Genomic DNA, 15,773 nt, shown 5'->3' with positions numbered 1-15,773 from the left:
TGTCATCTTCGACTCTGCTCTCTAGTTCACCCCTCACATCCAATCCGTCACCAAAACCTGCCGGTCTCACCTCCGCAACATCGCCAAGATCCGCCCTTTCCTCTCCATCCAAACCACTACCTTGCTGGTTCAATCTCTCATCCTATCCCAACTGGATTATTGCATCAGCCTCCTCTCTGATCTCCCATCCTCCTGTCTCTCCCCACTTCAGTCTATACTGCCCAGATCTTCTTTGTGCTGAAACGCTCTGAGCGTATTACTCCCCTCCTCAAATATCTCCAATGGCTACCAGTCAACCTACGAATCAAGCAAAAACTTCTCACTCTCAGCTTCAAGGCTCTCCATCACCTCGCTCCCTCCTACCTCACCTTCCTTCTCTCCTTCTACAGCGCAGCCCGCACCCTCCACTCCTCTGCCACTAACCTCCTCACTGTGCCTCGTTCTCGCCTGTCCCGCCATCAATCCCCGGCCCACGTCCTCCCCCTGGCCTGGAATGCCCTCCCTCTGCACATCCGCCAAGCTAGCTCTCTTCCTCCCTTCAAAGCCCTACTGAGAGCTCACCTCCTCCAGGAGGCCTTCCCAGACTGAGCCCCCTTTTTTCCTCTCCCCCTCCCCATTCCCCCCACCGTACCTCCTTCCCCTCCCCACAGCACCTGTATATATGTTTGTACAGATTTATTACTCTATTTTACTTGTACTCTTCTATTTATTTTGTCAATGATGTGCATCTAGCTTTACTTCTATTTATTCTGATGACTTGACAACTGACCACATGTTTTGTTTTGTTGTCTGTCTCCCCCTTCTAGACTGTGAGCCCGTTGTTGGGTAGGGACCGTCTCTATATGTTGCCAACTTGTACTTCCCAAGCGCTTAGTACAGTGCTCTGCACACAGTAAGCGCTCAATAAATACGATTGAATGAATGAATGGTGGGTAAAGGAGCTAGCATATTAAGTTGCCTTGGTAACCTTCCCAGGTATTTGTTAGCACCAAATTGTATTATTGTGTTGACTTTTTTTAACATTTTGGAAATTATTCATCTGTGGTAGGCAGTGTGTGTAGAACTAGTAAAATGCACTTTTCTCTTTAAACTAGGTGAGAGAAGTTTTTAAGGCATCTCCTTTTTTTGTGGGTGATGACTGTGTCTCCATAATGAATGGAACTGATGAAGGTAGGATTATCTTGGCAAAAGAATTGATTTGAGTAGAGGAATCCCGAAAGGAAGAAGCTTACTTTAACGTATGTATGCAGAGCACTATACTAAGCACTTGAGAGACTACAACTACTTCTTAAATTGGATGTTAAACCAAATTATTAAACCAAATGTTAAACCAAATTGTTGTTCATTGTAGTTCAACATTTCACTCTTCAATTACCAAGACGGTAAGAGGAAAGTATGACTTTTGTAGCTTTCAGAAATTCAGGTTGACTTCTCAGGTTTGAGACTTCAATTACAAATAAGATTTTGTCTATTTTAAATGGACACTTCTTTTGGAGATCCACATTTTGATACTGTCCCAAGCATTTAGTACAATGCTCTGCACACAGTAAGTGCTCAGTAAATATAATTGATTAACTTTTTCATGGGGGAAGAGAACAATCTGAATTGCTCCAGTATGCTTATTATTGGGGTTTTCTAAGCCACACATTATAAGGGCTGAGGGGAAAAACTAGCCCTGGATGGCTGTCTTCTTTTCTCCAGGACCTTCCCCACTAGAGGGTAAAAGGGTAAGCTGTAACCCCCAAATGTGAAAAGGGCAGATATCAATTCAGTGGGGTATTTTTAAGGCTATTCTTCCCCTTCTAGACTGTGAGCCCGTTGTTGGATAGGGACCGTCTCTGTACGTTGCCGACTTGTACTTCCCAAGAGCTTAGTACAGTGCTGTGCACACAGTAAGTGCTCAATAAATGCAATTGAATGAATGAATGATAGTGGTCTCTAAACTTAAATGGTTGTCTTGATTAAATGTTTTCTACCTACCAGGAGTCTCCGCGTGGATTACGGTGAACTTTTTAACAGGTATGCACACTAACTTCTTCCTAGGGTCAGGGGCTTGGATAATTTGTTCATTCAGTGATGTTTATTGATCACTTGCTGTGTGCAGAGCAGTATACTAAGTGCTGGAGAAAGATAAAATAGAAGGTAACTTAAACATAGGCTTGGCCCCCTATCTACGAATAAGGGATGAGGAGGGAAAGGCTTTGGAAAACAGGGAAAAATTAAATGATAAAAATAATAAAATGACATAGACCACACCAGTGAAAATAATAAGGAAGCTGTTTTCAGGCTTCTCATTACTGTGGCAGTCCAATCCAGAGTCCAGCAGAAAAACAACAGACGCAGCCTTCCCATCACTCCAAATGTGGTTTGCATGCAGCAGCTTCTCCTGATTCCTGTCTGGTCGGGGCAGCTCCCCCCACCACCCCAAATCCCCCGATCCAGACGACAGTAGTGGGAGGGGAGGAGACATGAGCTTCTTGAGTCTTAGCACAGCCCAGTGCTCTGCTGGTGAGGAGCGGCTGAAGTCAGGTGTTGCTTCAATTTCTCCTGGTTCTCGCCTCATCAGAGCAGTCTCCCCAGGGTGGCAGAGTGGATGATAGGGCCACAGGCTCCTTGGGCCTCGGTAGAGCACAGCCCCCTCATGGTGGGGAAGCAGCGGAAGTCAGAGTCAAGGCCACTTTTTGCTTGTTCCCTCCTGTCTGCCCCTAGAATTCACTGTAACCAAGCCCCATAATTATCTGTTCCCTTGGGCTCCAGCCAGGCTCCATCCAGGAATCCACCCCTTCTTATCTGCTCCCTGGGGAAGCAGCGTGCTTAGTGGAAAGAGCATGGACTTGGGAGTCAGAGGATGTGGGTTCTAATCCCACCTCCACCACTTGTCAGCTGTGTGACCTTGGTCAAGCCACTTGGTCTGTGCCTCATCTGGAAAATGAGGATTAAGACTGTGAGCCCCACGTGGGACAACCTGATTACCTTGTCTACCCCAGCACTTAGAACAGGGTTTGGCACATAGCACTTAAATATCATAATTATTATTATTATTATGTAATTGCCTGGTTGTGGGATTTGATGTGTTTTGTCTTCCAGTGTGGGGACCTAGTTTTATTCCTCTTCCTTGCAAACTCTGTGCCTTACATCTGTGCTCCAGTATTCTGCTGTGGGGGACAGTGGGGTTAATTAATGGAGGAGGGGTCATACCAACAGGCCCTTGATTGACTGCAGGACTTACTTCCTCCACTTACCTGTAAAGAAGCAAGCAATAATTATGGAATTTGTTAAGCGCTTACTGTGTGCCAGGCCCTGTTCTAAGCACTGAGGGAGAATACAAGATAATCGGGTTGGACCCAGTCCCAACCCAGGCTCACAGTCTTGATCCCTGTTTTACAAATGAGGGAACTGGGGCATGGAGAAGATAAGTGACTTACTCAAGGTCACAAAGTAGACAAGTGGCGGAGCTGGTATTAGAACTCATGACCTTCTGACTCCCAGCCTGTACTCTATCCACAACGCCATGCTCCTTCGACTGCTTCTAATATGACTCATCTCCTGTCCAAGGCTTTCCATCCATTGGAAACACCAAATGGTTCTGGATCTAAAAAATAAGGACCTGTAGCTGAGTACCTGCCTTCTTTCAACCTTGCTTATCACGGTATTTCTTTTAACAGAAAGTCGTGTGCTGATTATCTGTCACTTGGGACTCTAATCCTGATTAACCACTAGGGAAGGAGTGCTGAATTCAATGTACAGTAACCGTGAAGCCATCTTGCGCAAGCTAGAAAGAAGTTACTCCCGTAGGTCCTGGGACTTAGATGATTAGAGAGAAATTTAGTCCCAGGCAAAGAGAGTGACGTCTTTCATAGCCTGTCCAGTTGGCCCCTTTTTCCTGGGTGAGGGGCGTGTTGGGTCTCAGAGTGCCGGCTGCCAGGAATCCCAGAAGCAACGGGTATCTTGGACCACCGAGAGCTGGGCGAGGGTGCGTTTCAGGTGGCTGCAGCCTTCTGGTTGGTCTCACTTTGTTTCTCCACCAAGGAACCTGCCTCTTTTTATTGTTTCTTGGGGTATAGCTCCCCATTCAAGGAATGTTATGTGTGTTTCAGGCAGCTTAAACTCTCCAGGAAAGAAGAGTGTGGGAATGCTAGATTTAGGCGGCGGATCAACACAAATCACATTTCTTCCCCAAGCTGAGGTAACCTCACTGACTCTCTCTGTGCTGTAGTAAGCATTTTACTGGGTAGTCACTGTTTATTTAATTGGGGGAGTTGTTTTTTTCCCATTTATTTACCAAATACTCGAGTTGGGAGGTTTCGACGGTGCACTGAGAGCCTGATGAAAATGTTACTGCGCCTCATAGAATTACCATCCAGTTTGGCAGGACTCTCAGTCTCTAGCTAACACTGGAGAGACCATGTAGGGCAAATACAAAGTACATTTATCTGAATGATGCTATTTAGAGCTTGTTCAAGCCAATAAAAATTAGGTCTTCATTTCCTGAGTTCTAAACTTGTTCACAGTAAGTAGTTCACACTTGGTTTTTAGGTCAGTAGAGAAACCAGAGACTGGTTGGGGGAAGTTGTATTTTTTCCATTTCACACATGTTTTCATTTCTGACTCTACTAAACAAAATCCATAACTCCTTAGTGTCTTGGGTCAAGAAGCTAAAATCCTTTTCTGTCAACATACTTCTTCCTCCCCATACCTCAGTCGGGAAAGGATGCATAAAGGATTATTGTTCACCTCTCTTCCTTTGAGATAGGGAGTCTTTTTCAGGAGCCTCCTAAGGAAAGTATTTAAATTAATTAGAATACTTGCCTGAAACAGAAGTTTATCAATTTTTTAAAACAAGGTCATTTGGATTTTAAGTTAGTATTTTCCTTGGTTTAACATTACACTAAATTGTTGAATCACTTTTTCTTACTTTGGCTGTTTGTTCAATGACCTTGGCAAAATGATGTTTCAGCTGTGGGGCTTATCTACCAGTGAGCCTCACACATTCATTCAGGTGCTGAATTTTCGAGGTTTTGCTATTGAAATGCTATGCACATATCAATCAGTGGTGTTCACTGAATGCTTGCTGTGTGCAGAACGCTGTGAATAAGCACTTGAGTGAGGACAGTACAGCAGTTTATTCATTCATTATGTCATTTAATGAGCGCTTACTGTGTGCAGAGCACTGTACTAAGCACTTGGAGAATACAATTCGGCAACGGGCTCACTTATAGAGTTGGTAGACACATTCCATGCTCACAAGAAGCTTACAGTCTAGACGTGAGAAACATGAGTACCTAAGTGCTGTGGGGCTGAGGGAGGGGTGAGTACTAAAGTAACTCTCTTATTTACTCTTCAGGAAACTCTCCAGACATCTCAAGTTGGCTATATAACCTCATTCCAGTTATTTAACAGTACCTACAAGCTCTATTCCTACAGGTTAGTTGAAGCAAAGGAATGAAGGGCATAAAGAGTTTTATCCATCATTGAGTTCAGAGATGCAGGACTTTTCATTGTCTCCTGCTGTCATTGCCAGAGAACTCCTTTGGACTGAGTGTTTAGTGCCAGTAAAATAATAATCCTGAATCGCTTATCCAAACCCACCAGGAATGTGTGTTCTTGTCCCTTCCTTCCCTGTTCCTGAAAAGCCAAGTGGCTGAAACCTGGAGGTCAGTAACCCTCCAGGTTGGTATTTCCAAGAGCCAGACACAATGCAGGTTCATGGTGCCAGCAGATTTGTTCCTTTAGGTTCTGTTCTTTTCTAAGAGCACTGAGGTATCTGGCCTTTCTTGATTCAGCTTTGGACTTTGTGGCCAAGGGCAGGACTGAATCACATTCTCTCTCAGAAATTTGAGGGTGGAGAGCGTGGGGAGGCTGGAAGGTTCAGTGGTAGGTTCAGGCTACTGGGTAGCCTGAGTAGCAAGGGACAATTAGTTCATTCATTCAGTCATATTTATTGAGCGCTTGCTCTGTGCAGAGCACTGTACTAAGCACTTGGGAGAGTACAAAATAACAATAGACACATTCCCTGCCCACAACAAGCTTATAGTCTAGAGGATGAGCTTATAGTTTAGAGGAAAAAGGTCTAAGCCCAAGAGCTGACCCATCCTCCAAAAGGAAGCCCCACAGCTCCTCTGTCCATTGTGTAGAGCAGAGCACAGGCAAGTATGAAACCTGACTTCAGAGAACACGGTGACTTTCAAGACTGAGCTGCTAACTCCAGGTCAGGATGGACAGTCAGAGAGAGGGCTAGGGGTGGTTTTAATGAAAAAAGCAAGGAGTCCATTGGCTGAGGCACTTCTCTTAGGGGTATTGATCGTGAGCTTGCAGTAAGGTCTCTGGGGGAGGGAAGGAAATGGAATGGTTTTAGATTTGAATGAAGGAATTACAGTCAGACTAGAGGCAAAAACCAAAACCAACCAAAACAAAACAAGTTACCTAGTTCTTGAATTTCTGGGCTTGTTTTGTAACCACAGTGGAAAGGGGTGGGAGTGAAGGGCTGGAACTACCCTGAATCCAAGCTACCTTTGTTTCTCCCACCAAACCCTACCTTGGTCCCAGAAAGCTCCCCACTGGATCTCCTAGCTAAAGATTGGCCGCAGCTAGCCTCCATCTCTATTAGGAGGCCTGGAAATGGTATTAGAATGCCCCCATTCCCACCATAATCTCCAGGAAAGCTGCCAGAAGAGGACAGGGCTGTCTTTCACTAAACATCTTTCTCTTCAACAGCTACTTGGGGCTCGGTTTGATGTCAGCCAGGCTTGCAGTTCTAGGAGGAGTTGAGGGCCAAGCTGGTAAGTAAGAGCCATTTTAAAAAAAAGAGCTCCTGGAGTGTCTACTTAAAATTTTCCACCCAAAAAAAAGCAGCAAAAAATCCCTTGTGCTTACTCACTGATGATTGTGTTTGGGAACCTTCCTTCCAATTCCCATAGGGCATTTGCTGTGTGTATGTATCCCCCATGCAGCCTTCACTCTCCAGCCCCCTTCCCCTGTAGGGTACCTGCTGGAGAGGAAGCCTCCGGATTGGCTATGCTCCAGCTCACTTCATTAATGCATTTATCTAATTCTCGGCCTGAATATCTGTAGGCAAAATCAGCTTTCACTTTGACTTAACCTGAAACTCCTTAACTGAGCCTTTATGAAAAGGTCAAAACTTGTGCTCTTGGTTTGGCTCCCCAAACCACTTACGAATTTACAAATACCCACGTTCCAGACTGCCCCTTCTTGGCAGTGGTTTTGTCTGGATTACCTTGCAGTTTCCATTTCCATTTTCTCTATTTCTGATCTTTCTCCTACTATATGTTTTTTCTGTTTTAGCCAAGGAGGATGAAGAGTTAGTTAGTCCCTGCCTATCACCACACTTCAGAGGAGAATGGGAACATGCTGAGGTGATGTATAGAATCACTGGGCAGGAGGCAGGTATGGCAATTAACTCCCTGGTTGTTTGGAGGATGTGAGGATTTATGCAGATTTTTTAAAAGTCTCTGAAATGCTCAGTGCTCAATACAAGTAGTTTTCTGTTGATTTTCAAAATGGATTAGAAGAGAAGGGCAGCAAGAGACAGTCACCCCCTTTCATCGAGACAAAGCAAGATCCTAACTCTGGGAAGGTAAATTTAGTCAGTTGATTAGTCAGTAGTGTTTATTAAGAACTCACTGTGTGCAGAGGACCCTGAAAGGCGCTTGTAAAAATGCAGTAAACGTAGGAGGCATGGTCCCCCACAACAAGGAGCTTGCAACCTCATGGGGGAAACAGGCACATGATGACTTTATAAGTAGGAAAACACATGCCTAAATATCAGCATAAAGTAATTGAACATGTACACAAGTGCAGCATGAGGTGGTGAGTACAAAAGTGCTATAATGAGTGTTAATAGGATTTAACGGGGAGAGGGAAGAAAAATCGGAAGGAAGGGAGTGAGATTTCAGAAGAGCTTTGAAGATAAGGAAATATGACAGTTTTTTTGAGCATTTAGTGTGAGTTTAATGTGCTAAGTGCTGGGTTAGGTGCAAGGCTTATCAGTCAGTCGTATTTACTGGGTACTTACTGTGTGTAGGACACCATACTAAACACTAGGGAGAGTAAAATATAAGAGCCATGTTCCTTGCCCACAAGGAGTTTACTGTCCAGAGGCGGGGACAGACAGTAAAGTAAATTATGGATATTTGTGTAAGTGCTGTGGGGTGAATAAAGGGTACAAATCCAAGTGCAAGGATAATGCAGTCTCTCCCCACTTCAATCCATACTTCACGCCGCTGCCCGCATTGTCTTTGTCCAGAAACGCTCTGGGCATGTTACTCCCCTCCTCAAAAATCTCCAGTGGCTACCAATCAACCAACGCATCAGGCACAAACTCCTCACCCTGGGCTTCAAGGCTCTCCATCACCTCGCCCCCTCCTACCTCACCTCCCTTCTCTCCTTCTACAGCCCACCCCTCACCCTCTGCTCCTCTGCTGCTAATCTCCTCACCGTGCCTCGTTCTTGCCTGTCCCGCCTTCAACTCCCGGCCTACGTCAATCAATCAATCAATCAATCGTATTTATTGAGCGCTTACTATGTGCAGAGCACTGTACTAAGCGCTTGGGAAGTACAAATTGGCATCACATAGAGACAGTCCCTACCCGATAGTGGGCTCACAGTCTAAAAGGGGGAGACAGAGAACAGAACCAAACATACCAACAAAATAAAATAAGTAGGATAGAAATGTACAAGTAAAATAAATAAATAAATAAACAGAGTAATAAATATGTACAACCATATATACATATATACAGGTGCTGTGGGGAGGGGAAGGCGGTAAGGCGGGGGGATGGAGAGGGGGACGAGGGGGAGAGGAAAGAAGGGGCTCAATCTGGGAAGGCCTCCTGGAGGAGGTGAGCTCTCAGCAGGGCCTTGAAGGGAGGAAGAGAGCCAGCTTGGCGGATGGGCAGAGGGAGGGCATTCCAGGCCCGGGGGACGACGTGGGCCGGGGGTCGACGGCGGGACAGGCGAGAGCGAGGTACAGTGAGGAGATTAGTGGTGGAGGAGCGGAGGGTGCGGGCTGGGCAGTAGAAGGAGAGAAGGGAGGTGAGGTAGGAGGGGGCGAGGTGATGGAGAGCCTTGAAGCCCAGGGTGAGGAGTTTCTGCCTGATGCGCAGATTGATCGGTAGCCATTGGAGGTTTTTGAGGAGGGGAGTGATATGTCCAGAGCGTTTCTGGACAAAGATAATCCGGGCAGCAGCATGAAGTATGGATTGAAGTGGAGAGAGACACGAGGATGGGAGATCAGAGAGAAGGCTAGTGCAGTAGTCCAGACGGGATAGGATGAGAGCTTGAATTAGCAGGGTAGCGGTTTGGATGGAGAGGAAAGGGCGGATCTTGGCAATGTTGCGGAGCTGAGACCGGCAGGTTTTGGTGACGGCTTGGATGTGAGGGGTGAATGAGAGAGCGGAGTCGAGGATGACACCAAGGTTGCGGGCTTGTGAGACGGGAAGGATGGTAGTGCCATTCCCCGTCATTCCCCTGGCCTGGAATGCCCTCCCTCCCCACATCCGCCAAGCTAGCTCTCTTCCTCCCTTCAAGGCCCTACTGAGAGCTCACCTCCTCCAGGAGGCCTTCCCAGACTGAACCCCCTCCTTCCTCTCCCCCTCTCCATCCCCCCCACCTGACCTCCTTCCCTTTCCCACAGCACCTGTATATATGTATATATGTTTGTACGTATTTATTACTCTATTTTACTTGGACATATCTATTCTATTTATTTTATTTTGTTAATGTGTTTGGTTTTGTTCTCTGTCTCCCCCTTCTAGGCTGTGAGCCCACTGTTGGGTAGGGACCGTCTCTATATGTTGCCAACTTGTACTTCCCAAGTGCTTAGTACAGTGCTCTGCACACAGTAAGCGCTCAATAAATACGATTGATTGATTGATTGAGAAGGAGTAGGTAAAATGAGGGCTTAGTCAGCGAAGGCCTCTTGGAGGAGATATGATTTAAATAAGACTTTGTAGGTGGGGAGAGTGTGTTTACTGGATATGAAGGGGGAGGATGTTCCAGGCCAGAGGCAGGATATCGGCGCAGAGTTGATAGTGAGATAGACGAGATTGAGGTACAGTGAGTAGGCTGATGTTAGAGGAGTGAAACAAGTGTGCTGGGTTGTAGGAAATTAACAAGGTAAGATAGGAGAGGGCAAGGTGTTTGAATCCTTTAGAGCTGATGTTAAGTAGTTTCTGTTTGATGTGAAGGTGGATGGGGAACCACTGAAGGTTCTTGAGTGGGGAAATATGTATTGAGCTTTTTTTTTTTAGAAAAATGGTCTATGCTGCAGAATGATGTATGGACTGAAATGGGGAGCGACAGAAGGCAGGGTGCTAAAAAGGAGACTGATCCAGTATTCAAGGAGTGTTAGGATAGGTCCTTGGATCAGTGTAGAAACAATTTGGATGAAGAGGAGAGGGTGGATTTTAGTGGTGCCGTGAGGTTATAACCGACAGGATTTGGTGTCAGGTTGAGTATATGGGTTGAATGAGAGAGCTGATTCCAGGACAATGCCCAGGTTACCAGCCTATCATAAAGGGAGGATAATGGTGTTGTGTTCAGTGATGGGAAAGGCAGGTGGAGGACAAGGTTTGGGGGGGAAGATGAGGAGCAATGGGAGCGAATGAGTTCTCCAAGGGAGTGGTTATAGTTGGAGAATAGAAGGGGATGTAGAACTGAGCCTTGAGGGACTCCCACAGTAAGGAGCTGGGAGAGCACTTATGTACATATGGGTAATTTATTTATATTAATGCCTGTCCCCCCCGATAGACTGTAAACTGGTTCTGGTCAGGGAATGTGTCTGACTCTGTTATATTGTACTCTCCCAGGTGCTTAGTACAGTACTCTGCGCCCAGTAAGGGCTCAATAAATATGACTGATTTATTAAGGCAGAGGAGGTTAAGGCCCACAGAAGGGAGGAGCCAGAGAGATAGGAGGAGAACTCTATATGTTGCTGACTTGTACTTCCAAAGCGCTTAGTACAGTGTTCTGCACACAGTAAGCGCTCAATAAATATGATTGAATGAATTAATGAACCTGAAGAGGACAGTGGCAGTAAAGCCAAGGTTGGATAATGTTTCCAGGAGAAGGGAGTGTTCTAAAGTGTTGAAAACAGTTGAGAGGTTGAAGCGGATTAGGGTGGTTTAGAGGCTGTTGAATTTGGCAAGAAGATCATTAGCGACATTTGAGAGGAAAGTTCCTATGGAGTGAAGGCAGCGGAAGCCAGATTGAAGGGGCTCAAGGAGAGAATTGGAAGTGAGAAAGTGGAGGCAGCAGGCTAATAGAAGTACTTTGGAGAGGAATGATAGGAGGGAATTGGGGCAGTAAGTGGAGTGAGCCATGGGGTCAAGAGAGGGTTTTTTTTATTAGAATAGGGATATACGAGCATGTTCGAAAGCAGTGGAGAAGTCATTGAAGAGTACCATTGGCCGTCAAAGAGGGAAAGGGAGGGGCAGGTGTTTTAATGTCCGTCAACCCCTCTAGACTGTAAGTTTGTTATAGACAGGGAACGTGTCTACTAACTCTTGTATTGTAATCTCCCAGGTGCTTAGTACAGTGCTCTGCCCACAGTAAGTGCTCAATAAATAGCATTGATTAATTTATTGATTTAAAGTGTGCACAAGAGCTGGTGTTGGAGGCGCAGGTAGATGGGGGAGATTTTAAGTCAGTCAGTCATATTTACTGGGCGTTTACTGTGTGCAGAGCACTGTACTAAGTGCTTGGGAGAGTACCATATGATAGTATAACAGGCATTCCCTGCCCACAACAAGCCCACAGTCTAGATGGGGAGACAGACATCAATATAAATAAATTACAGATGTATACGTAAGCACTGTGGCACTGGGAAGGGGGATGAATAAAGGGAAAAAGTCGGCACTGCAAATGGGAGTTGAAGAAAAGGAAAAGAGGGCTTAGTCAGGGAAGGCCTCTTGAAGGGGATGTACCTTCATTAATGCTTTGAAGGGGGGAGAGTAAATGTCAGATATGAGGTGGGAGGGCATTCCAGGCCAGAGGCAGGATGTGGGCAAGAGGTTAGCAGTGAGATAGACAAGGTCGAGGTACAGTGAGAAGGCTAACATTAGAGGATTGAAGTGTGTGAGCTGGGTTGTAGTAGGAGAGTAGCGAGGTGAGGTAGGAAGGGGCAAGGTGATTGAGTGCTCTAAAGTCAGTGGTGAGAAGTTTCCGTTTGATGCAGAATCGAATGGGCAACTACTGGAGGTTCTTGTGGAGTGGGAAACAAGGTCTGAACTTTTTTGTAGAAAAATGATCCGAACAGCAGAGTAAAGTACGGACTGCGGTTGGGAGAGACAGGAGGAAGGGAGGTCAGCAAGGAGGCTGATACAGTAATCAAGGTAGGAGAGGATAAGTGATTGATTGGATTGTTAGCAGATTGGATGAAGAGGAAAGGATGGATTTTAGTGATGTTTTGAAGGTCAAACCAACTGGACACAGTGATGGATTAACTATGTGGGTTGAATGAGATAGAGGAGTCAAGGATAATGTGAAGATTAAGGGCTTGTAAGACAGGTAGAATGGTAGTGCCATTTACAGTGATGGGAAAATCACGGTGGGAAAGTCAGGGGGGAGGTTGGGGTTTGGGTGGAAAGATAAGAAGTTCTGTTTTAGACGTGTTAAGTCTGAAGTGATGGGGAGGACATCCAAGTAGAGATGTCTTGAAGGCAGGAAGAAATGTGAGACTACAGAGAGGGAGAGAGACCAGGGCTGGAGATGTGGATTTGGGTATCATCCGAATAAAAGTGGTGGTTGAAACCATGTGAGTGAATGAGTTCTCCAAGGGAGTGAGGGTAGATGGAGACCCAGAACTGAAATGTGAGGGCCCTCCACAGTTAGGGGGTGGGAGGCAGAGGAGAAGTCCACTAAAGAGACTGAGCAGCCTGAGAGATAGGAGGAGAACCAGGAGAGGATAGTGTCAGTGAAGCCAAGGTTGGATAACGTTTCCAGGAGAAAGGGGTGGTCAGCAGTGTCTAAGGCTGCTGAGAGGTCTTGAAGGATTAGGATGGAGTTGAGGCTTTTGGATTTGGCAAAAAGGAGATCATTTGTGACCTTTGAGAGGGCTGTTTCTGTGGAGTGAAGGGGAAGGAAGCGAAATTGGAGAGGGTCAAGGAGAGAATTAGAGGAGTGGAATTTGAGACAGCTAGTTTAGATGACTCGCTCAAGGAGTTTGGAGAGGAATAGTAGGATGGAGATGGGGCGATAACTGGAGGGAGCTATGGGGTCATGGGAGGGCTTTTTAAGGATGGGGAGACATGGGCATGTTTGAACGCTTACTGTGTGCAGAGCACTGTACTAAGTGCTTGGGAAGTACAAGTTGGCAACATATAGAGACAGCCCCTACCCAACAGTGGGCTCACAGTCTAGAAGGGGGAGACAGAGAACAAAACCAAACATACTAACAAAATAAAATAAATAGAACAGATATGTACAAGTAAAATAAATAAATAGAGTAATAAATATGTACAAACATATACTTATATACTGGTGCTGTGGGGAAGGGAAGGAGGTAAGATGAGGGGGATGGAAAGGGGGACGAGGGGGAGAGGAAGGAAGGGGCTCAGTCTGGGAAGGCCTCCTGGAGGAGTTGAGCTCTCAGTAGGGCCTTGAAGGGAGGAAGAGAGCTAGTTTGGCGGATGGGCAGAGGGAGGGCATTCCAGGCCCGGGGGATGACGTGGGCCGGGGGTCGATGGCGGGACAGGCGAGAATGAGGCACGGTAAGGAGATTAGTGGCAGAGGAGGGTGCGGGGTGGGCTGTAGAAGGAGAGAAGGGAGGTGAGGTAGGAGGGGGCGAGGTGATGGAGAGCCTTGAAGCTGAGGGTGAGGAGTTTCTGCCTGATGTGCAGATTGATTGGTAGCCACTGGAGATTTTTGAGGAGGGGAGTAACATGCCCAGAACATTTCTGGACAAAGACAATCCGGGCAGCCTAATGAAGTATGGATTGAAGTGGGGAGAGACACGAGGATGGGAGATCAGAGAGAAGGCTGATGCAGTAGTCCAGACGGGATAGGATGAGAGCTTGAACGAGCAGGGTAGCGGTTTGGATGGAGAGGAAAGGGCGGATCTTGGCAAGGGAAGGGGCGAGAGTTTTGATAAGGTGTGAAGGAATGGGGTCAAATGCACAGGTGGAGGGGATGGAGAGGAGGCAGAGATCTCCCCTTGAGATACTGCTGGAAGGATGGGAAAATTGAAGAAGGGACAGGAGGAGAGAGGTACTGGAGAGGAGCAGTGGAGATTTTAAGAAGATACTGCCTGATGGTTTATCAATTTTATTAATAAATTAGGTAGCCAGGTCATTAGGGGCGAGATATTATTGGTGGTGGGGAGGTGCGGAAGGATGGGGGTTTAAGGAGGGAATTAAATGTCTGAACAACTGGTTTGGGCAGTGGGCTGGTAGTCAACCAGAGTGGAGAAATAATGTTGCCAGGCAGAAGATAGGGCAAGGGTAAAGTAGTTGAGGATGAGTTGGAGAGGGATGAATTCAGCTTGATATCTGGATATTAGATATTGAAATATCTGGGCCTCCACCAGCAGCACTCTACAGCTTGTGCTAAGGAGCAAGGGAAGTGTACTTGGGAAGTGATCCAGTACTGTGGGTTAATGGTAGGGGATCAAGGAGAGGTTAGACGAGCAAGGGAGTTGAGTTCAGTAGGCGGGGTGGTATTGAAGACGTCAGTTTGTGTGTCAAGGGAAAGTAGTTGGCATGTCGACTGTGTGGGGCATGATGACTCTAGAAAATTGGTGTGGATCAAAATATCAGAACTTTCTGTGGGAGAACAAGACAGATAAATGAGGAGGGGATATTTGGGAGAGAAGGCAGCTGTGGTTGGATAGAGGGATTTCAGACTTGGTGAGGGTAGAGATTGTACAGTGACTAGAAATGATGAGATCGAGTGTGTGTCCAAGTTGGTGAATGGGGGAGGTGGGGTGGAACCAGAGGTCAGTGGAGTTGAGGAGTGAGATGAAGCAGGCAGCGGAAGTGTCATCAGGAACATCCACATAGATATTGAAGTGCCCAAGGATCAGTGTAGGGATGAAAAAGACAAGGAATGTGATTGACTGATAAGTTCAGTTTTTGACATCTTGAGTTTGTGATGCCAGCAGGACATCCATGTGGCTATGTCCTGGAAGGTAGAAATGCAAGGTTGCAGCTAGGAATAAAGTTGAGCCTGACAAGATTTATTTAGGAGTCGTCTACATAGAGGAGGAAGCTGAAGCCATAGGAGTGGATGAGCTGCCCAAGACAGTGAGTATAAAATGAGAGGGTCTGGGAACCCAGAAGACAGCCTTGAGGGACATCCACAGTTACCACAGTTGAAGGAGTGAAAGACAGAAGAGAAGCCAGGTAAGGACTGGAGAGAAGCCAGAGAGATAAGAGGAAATTCAGGGAGATAACTGTGTTGGTGAAACCAGTATTAGCATTTCCAGGAGGAGGGAGGGGGCCACAGTGTCAGAAGCACCTGAGAAGTTAAGGAGGATTAAGATAGTTCCATTTAGCACTAGGATAACATTTGGTGACCATGTTTTTATGTTATTTATTAAGTGTTGGGATAGATACAAGCTAATCAGACTGGACACAGTCCACGTCCCACATAAGCTCACAGTCTTAAACCCCATTTTACAGATGTGGTAACTGAAGCACAGAGAAGTTAAATGACTTGCCCGAGGTCATACATCAGAAAAAAACGGAGTCAGGATTAGAACCCAGGTCCTTCTGATTCCCAGCCCTGTGCTTCCATGGCTAGTGCAGTCTACGTACAGT

The 15,773-nt window shown here is 46.3% G+C and overlaps 1 protein-coding gene across 3 annotated transcripts in view; it reads left to right on the top strand.

Moving 5' to 3' along the window:
* The window catches only part of ENTPD6 (ectonucleoside triphosphate diphosphohydrolase 6), a 51,026-nt gene that overhangs the window by 23,138 nt on the left and 12,115 nt on the right, over positions 1 to 15,773 (top strand). For all 3 annotated transcript variants that reach the window (XM_038751004.1, XM_038751005.1, XM_038751006.1), the window contains 6 exons: positions 1,095 to 1,170; positions 1,984 to 2,019; positions 4,098 to 4,186; positions 5,345 to 5,424; positions 6,715 to 6,779; positions 7,303 to 7,404. In XM_038751004.1, coding sequence (XP_038606932.1) covers positions 1,095 to 1,170; positions 1,984 to 2,019; positions 4,098 to 4,186; positions 5,345 to 5,424; positions 6,715 to 6,779; positions 7,303 to 7,404 — 448 coding nt within the window. The remainder of the gene's footprint in view (positions 1 to 1,094; positions 1,171 to 1,983; positions 2,020 to 4,097; positions 4,187 to 5,344; positions 5,425 to 6,714; positions 6,780 to 7,302; positions 7,405 to 15,773) is intronic.

The sequence above is a fragment of the Tachyglossus aculeatus genome, chromosome 9 (assembly GCF_015852505.1).
Source record: "Tachyglossus aculeatus isolate mTacAcu1 chromosome 9, mTacAcu1.pri, whole genome shotgun sequence".
NCBI lineage: Eukaryota > Metazoa > Chordata > Mammalia > Monotremata > Tachyglossidae > Tachyglossus > Tachyglossus aculeatus.
The sequence above is the reverse complement of the archived record's forward strand: the minus strand, read 5'-3'. Positions and strand labels throughout refer to the sequence as shown.